This window comes from Musa acuminata, chromosome BXJ1-5, assembly GCF_036884655.1.
Source record: "Musa acuminata AAA Group cultivar baxijiao chromosome BXJ1-5, Cavendish_Baxijiao_AAA, whole genome shotgun sequence".
Taxonomy (NCBI): domain Eukaryota; kingdom Viridiplantae; phylum Streptophyta; class Magnoliopsida; order Zingiberales; family Musaceae; genus Musa; species Musa acuminata.
Window position 1 is genome coordinate 16225497 of NC_088331.1, and position 5986 is coordinate 16231482.

General features: G+C 40.1%; 1 protein-coding gene across 1 annotated transcript; it reads left to right on the plus strand.

Moving 5' to 3' along the window:
- The first annotated feature begins 467 nt into the window (after positions 1 to 467).
- On the plus strand, positions 468 to 5759 carry LOC135673867 (probable serine/threonine-protein kinase PBL21). Its single transcript, XM_065183258.1, has 5 exons — positions 468 to 1158; positions 1265 to 1428; positions 1532 to 1721; positions 3579 to 3970; positions 5136 to 5759. Exons 1-5 carry the CDS (start codon positions 1053 to 1055, stop codon positions 5358 to 5360), a joined length of 1077 nt encoding a protein of 358 aa, XP_065039330.1. The 5' UTR covers positions 468 to 1052; the 3' UTR covers positions 5361 to 5759.
- The last annotated feature ends 227 nt before the right edge of the window (positions 5760 to 5986 follow it).

Genomic DNA, 5986 nt, shown 5'->3' on the forward strand with positions numbered 1-5986 from the left:
AATTTCGTGTCTACCACAGACCTCATAGCGGACCCCGCCGGTCGACATTACCCTGCAGCTCCGATTCTGTGAATCCCCGGTTGCGAGGGGGTGCGATGGCGCAGCGACGGGGGATCAGATCAATTTGCGTATCTTAAAGACTATAATCAAGCGCTTGCATCCATAGTCGGACGGATGCGATGTGATGCACGGATCTCACAGTGAGACGAGAGCCACGCACGATGAGAAATCACTTGGGACGTGATTCTGTGTCCCTCGTATGATCGTCGAGATTGCTTTTCGAGCGAGGAAGGGGCCGGGATTCTTGTGCCGACCCCACTATCGAGTGGTAGGGTCATCCCCGATTGTTTTCCGGGTCCGTTCAGCCCCGTGCCGGTAGCAGAGCCCGCGCGAGAAAGGAGGGCCTCCGACGGAGAAAGCGGAGGATAAAGATGCACGAACCCATGAAAGAACGAGGAGAGGTAAAGGCGAAGAAAGTGCTTCTTCCATGTCTGCTTTCGACCTCTCGTTGCCTCTCTTTCTTCGCTTCATCTGCGGCGCCGGAACAATAGAGAAAGAGGACAAACCAGGAAGAGGAAAGAGCCAGCTCCCATGGATAACGAAATAAACTGTTGTTGTCCTGGTTAGCAGCTGTTAGCGACTCCACCGTTTTCTCCCCTCCCTCCCCTCGGGATTCTCGTTCCGCCTCCCTTTTCTTTTGTCTGTGTGTTCTTGCTATTTTTTGTGGACTCCCCTTTTTCTGCCTCGATGGACTTCGTCGGATGTAGGACGGAACGAGCTGAGACCGTCCCCATTTTTTAATTGGGGTTATAGGACGAATCCTGTCTCTAGATTTCGGTTTAAAAAAGTCATATTTTGTTTGCTACTGCGAGAGAGAGAGAGAGAGAGAGAGAGAGAGAGGGAGGAGTTGAGGCGAGGAGGGGAGAGAGGAAATCGCGGTGGTTCCTCTTTCCCTTCGGCGATAGGGCAATGAAGGTGGGTGCGATTGATGTTCCTTTTCTGGGAGCATATTTGTGTTGATCGGGAGTTCGGGGTGGAGATCTTTGGCGTAGATGAGCTGCTTTGCTTGTTTTTGCCCTTGCTGTAGGGAGACGAGCTGCAGGAAAAAGGACAGCGCAGGCGTCCAGACCAACTCCGGATTGCTTAGCGATTCTTCCAGTGGGTGTCTCTGGCGTCTACATTCGAACTTCTTTTTCGTGTTCTTTCGCATAATCTTGTTCTTTGGGATTTTCACCGAAATTTTTGGTTTTTTATGTGTGATTAGAGAGCGGGAACAAGATTTCATCACTTGCTGCGGATCCGGGTAACTGCGCGCGGAGCTTTGCTTTCCGAGATCTCGCTATCGCCACTCAGAATTTTAAAGAAGCCAACTTGATCGGTGAAGGGGGCTTCGGAAGAGTATACAAAGGGCGGCTAGACTCCGGCCAGGCAAGTCCCCATTCTTTTCGTCCTTTTCCTTTTTTAATTGTGATTCTGGTCATTTTTGCATCACGATTGTGCTTTTTAATCGGGTTTGGATGTTGACGAGCAGGTGGTGGCTATTAAGCAGCTAAACCGGGATGGGCTTCAGGGGAACAACGAATTCCTGGTCGAGGTTCTCATGCTGATCATGCTACGGCATCCGAATCTTGTGAGTTTGTTTGGATACTGCGCTGATGGAGATGAGAGACTCTTGGTTTATGAATACATGCCAAAGGGAAGCTTGGAAGATCACTTGTTTAGTAAGCTCTCTTTTTCTTTCTCGCAAACATTCCAGATCCAATGTCATCTCTTTGCTCTGCTTCTCCTTTGATTGGTTTCTTCTGCCCTGTCCATTGCTGAGATATTTTGTTCTAGGATCTGATGCAGTTTTTATATTGGTGTGTGGACTTGTAGTAGAGGATACTTCTAATTCTAGTAAGTACAGAGCAATTTGTTTAATTGAATTCGCTTGTTCGTATGTTATGACCTTGATCTATGTCCCAAGCCCTTGGATTTTCATTAGTGTACTGTTAGCTGCAGTTGACATAAAAAATTGGTGCAGATTTGTTTAATTGCATTTCCATCTTCTCATGTGATGACCTTGTTTGCGTGGATAACTTTGCCAAAGACCCAGCGATTGGAGAACAATTGAATTGAATTGAATTCATTAGACACTGGAAAAGCCCAGACAACTTTTTGTTGAAGGACAATGATTAAAAAATGTATAACCTAAAGCACCAGCTTTCAAGGAAAAGGATTTGATTGGACTATGGTTACTTTTAACATTCTTTTGTCTCATTTACAGGGTATTAGTGTGGAAGTACAATTCTCTGTTGTCACAGCTACATGGTGTTTTCAAGTATTATCTTACTGTATCAACACAATTGCACAATACCTTTGGTTTATGCAATTTCGACTAGCTTATTTAAGAAGTTATGCTACATTTGATTAGCTTTTTAGCTAATAGACAAACTCTTATACAAGTGACCAGATACTAGCATGACTTGTATCAACTGCTATGATGTATATTATCTATTCCAAATAGCTGTTGTTGTTTGTCCAAAATTTTGTCTCATAGCAGTTATGCTTATCTGGACTGGTTTTAGCTATTGGCAAACTCATCGAAATGACCAAAACATACCATTACTGGTTCCTTATATCACAGACACTTGGTTTATTCTAAAATGCACTTCTGGTTGATTCATGTTCGGAGAGTCTTTCACTTGTATGTCTAGTTCGATGAGTTATGAATTGAAACTTTGGCCTCTCTGGTATTACTTCTTTTTTCCTGTTTATTATTTGTTACAAGTAAATAAAAACTTGAAAACCAGAGTAAACATGTTCTTAACTCCATTTCAGTTTCTTGTTTCAAAAGTGGAATCGTTTCTGTCTAAGATTAACATATTTCTTCAAGTTGTGTTCAGAAGAACTTCCTGGCACATAAAGTGGTTTTTCAATGTTCACTTGAAATGCATATGCTCATTCATATACATGCAAGGGGATTCCAAACAGCGAAGCTCCACTATAATATGGGCTTACGTTCTCTCATAATAATCATTTAGAATCCAGTATGAAACTAATTAATGTTCAGCACTTCAGCTCCGAGCTAAACTTGTATGCTAAGTGATCTGGATTTGAGAACGTAACAAAAATATGTGTCAATTTCAAGGATGGCTGACTATGAATAGCTTGTTCGAAAATCATTTTATGACTGAAGACTTCAAACATATTATCGGAAATTATATTAGTTAACTATAACATTTGCTTCTAAAGTAAGAGACATACATTATCAAGGGTACTAAGGAATGTGGTGAGTATCCTGCTGAACAATAATTTATGATTTGCAATCAACAACTCCAGAAAAGAAAAAGGATTTGATGCTTTAATGAACTAATCTTTTGTGCAGAAACAGATGCTTTCCTTCTTCAATGACAGTCACGAAATGTATAATTTTCTATTAATTGCATTAATGGTGCTAATGCATGGGTGTGCAGCTCCTTTGTATATGTCCTTAAATTTCTCAACTGCATGTCATATTTTGGTTGCCTTTTAGATAAACCACATTTTTTATTTTTGAAGCCCTTCCATGTGATTTATATTTATTTGTTAAATCTCAGATCCATCTCCTGTCAAACCACCGCTCGAATGGAACACACGAATGAAGATCGCTCTTGGTGTAGCCAGAGGGCTCACATATCTACATGATGTTGCAAATCCTCCTGTTATTTACCGAGACATGAAGGCTGCAAATGTATTGTTAAGCAATGACTTCGATCCAAAACTTTCTGATTTTGGACTTGCAAAACTTGGGCCTGTTGGTGACAACACACATGTTTCAACAAGGGTGATGGGAACTTATGGTTATTGTGCGCCTGACTATGCGATGACTGGTAAGCTGACACTGAAATCTGATGTATATAGTTTTGGTGTGCTTCTTTTGGAGCTGATCACTGGGCGAAGGGTCTTTGATTCTTCAAAATGTGGTGGTGAACAAAATCTAATAATTTGGGTAAGCGATCTCGGTCAGTACAATTTTTATTGATCTAGTCTACGTCATGCCATGTCATGCCTTGATGTTTCTGCCCATTAATTAAAGTGCATTCATACTTGGACCATGTCTGGCCCATATTTATCCTGATACTTATTGTCAAAGGCATATATGAATCTGCCTGCCATGCCTCACCATACATGTATTTTTGTGCCATGCTAAGACTAGCCAGCTCACTTTTGTCAAGTGGCTCAGGCTACTAGGTGATACATAAAATGTAGCTATCTTATTGCAACATGACTGCAAGCCTTTGTCTTCTTGGCCATGCACGAACACATTTTCCCTTTTATAACACAAAATAGCTCCTCAACAAATCATCTCCATTTTTTTCAACAGCAGGATGTCTCACATTCAATTCTTCCTACAGGCGAACTCTTCTTGTACTGTTGTACTATCAAATAAATCTAATTTAAACAAAGATTTGCTTGATCTTACTTTTCTGCAAAAAGATGCATATTACATTGGTTGTCTCGATTTTGTTGTCAGTTAGTAGTGGCTAGTAAAATTGTTCAGTTCTTTTAGAAATACTTTATACAAATTCAACATATCTGTAAATTTCTGTTATATTTTACCTTGTAGTTTACAGCAATTTGGACTGTGACACTGAATACATAATAATTTTTAACATTCTACATCAGAAGAAAATTCTAATAGGTTTTTCTTTTATCTAATTTGCCAAATCTAGAAGCAAGTGAACGAAACTTAATGCTCTTAAATGTACTCTCCACATGGAAACAGTCTTTATTATTCCATATATTTTTAGCTATCATTGATATCTCTAGCTCAGACACTGCATATAAACACATTCATGTTGCTATTCTTTCATTTCTTGCACATCAAGCTTTTTTTTTATTTTTCATATAGTTGTAGCCAAAATTTATTTCATATGTTGCTGCTATAAATACATACAGAGATAAAAAAAAAAAACATTTGGAGATGAACATCCATCCTACAAAGGCAAACTCTTGTATAACTTGCATAACACATGTAAGTCGTGCATTTTTGGGAATGCATGCATCATTTGACGAACTGAATAAATGCAGTCAGTATTGAGTAGGTAGGCTTGATAATTTTCCAACTTCTGTTTTTTGTTTTCTATCATTTACGTTTTGTTTCTGTATTTCAGGCAAGGCCATTTCTCAATGATAGGAGGAAGTTCCACCAGTTGGCCGATCCATTTCTTCAAGGCCACTACTCACCACGGGGCTTTCACCAGTTGGTTGTCATTGCCTCAATGTGTCTTCAAGAACAGCCCCACGTTCGGCCCATCATCGCCGATGTGGTTGTTGCCCTCAATCATGTGACGTCTCAGCCATATATCACTGAACCTGCTTTGCTTCAAAGTTCATGAGATCCCCTCGACCATCATCGCCTTCCAAGGAGGTTGTTAGTACACCATCCAGAGGTGTGGCATGTTTTGAGAAATATATAAATATGAGCCTCTAAGTTTGCAAGCTGAGGTGTGGCATGTTTACATTAAAAATCAAGGATTGAAGTTTCAACACTATATTCTAGAAGAAGGATAGTGGCGAAAGTCACTTGTTGTATGGTGCCTCTTAAACACTATGCTTGTAGAGTTGGTGTTGATTGTTTCATACGGATAAATTAGACATCAAACACGGAGACTCAATGTATTTACGATGGTCAAATGTGAATAGTATCTCTTGGTAAGGTGGTCAAGGCAAGGATGATTGTTCGTGAGGATCACTATATATTTATATGCCATAAAGAGACTAATTTCGATGTGTCATATTTCATGATCGTGATAAGTGACATTGTAAGCTTCTCTCTTTCTTTTTCTTTTTTTATTTATCTGTTTTTGCCAGTAAATGTGGGATGTCAAGAATGAAAATAGCAATTGCTGTCTAATACTTATACATTCATCACGGAAGCACATCATCCTCGAGAGCAAGACAAAGCTGACTGTATATAAAGACAGTCCACGTGAGTGTCTACAGCATATGTCAGCATTAATAT

Bases quoted from the DNA above. Each gene is read 5' to 3' on its own strand.
- LOC135673867 (XM_065183258.1), top strand. From the start codon at position 1,053: ATGAGCTGCTTTGCTTGTTTTTGCCCTTGCTGTAGGGAGACGAGCTGC. The intron at 1,429-1,531 runs GCAAGTCCCCAT...GTTGACGAGCAG, and splicing joins GGCGGCTAGACTCCGGCCAG to GTGGTGGCTATTAAGCAGCT. The intron at 1,722-3,578 runs GTAAGCTCTCTT...GTTAAATCTCAG, and splicing joins CTTGGAAGATCACTTGTTTA to ATCCATCTCCTGTCAAACCA.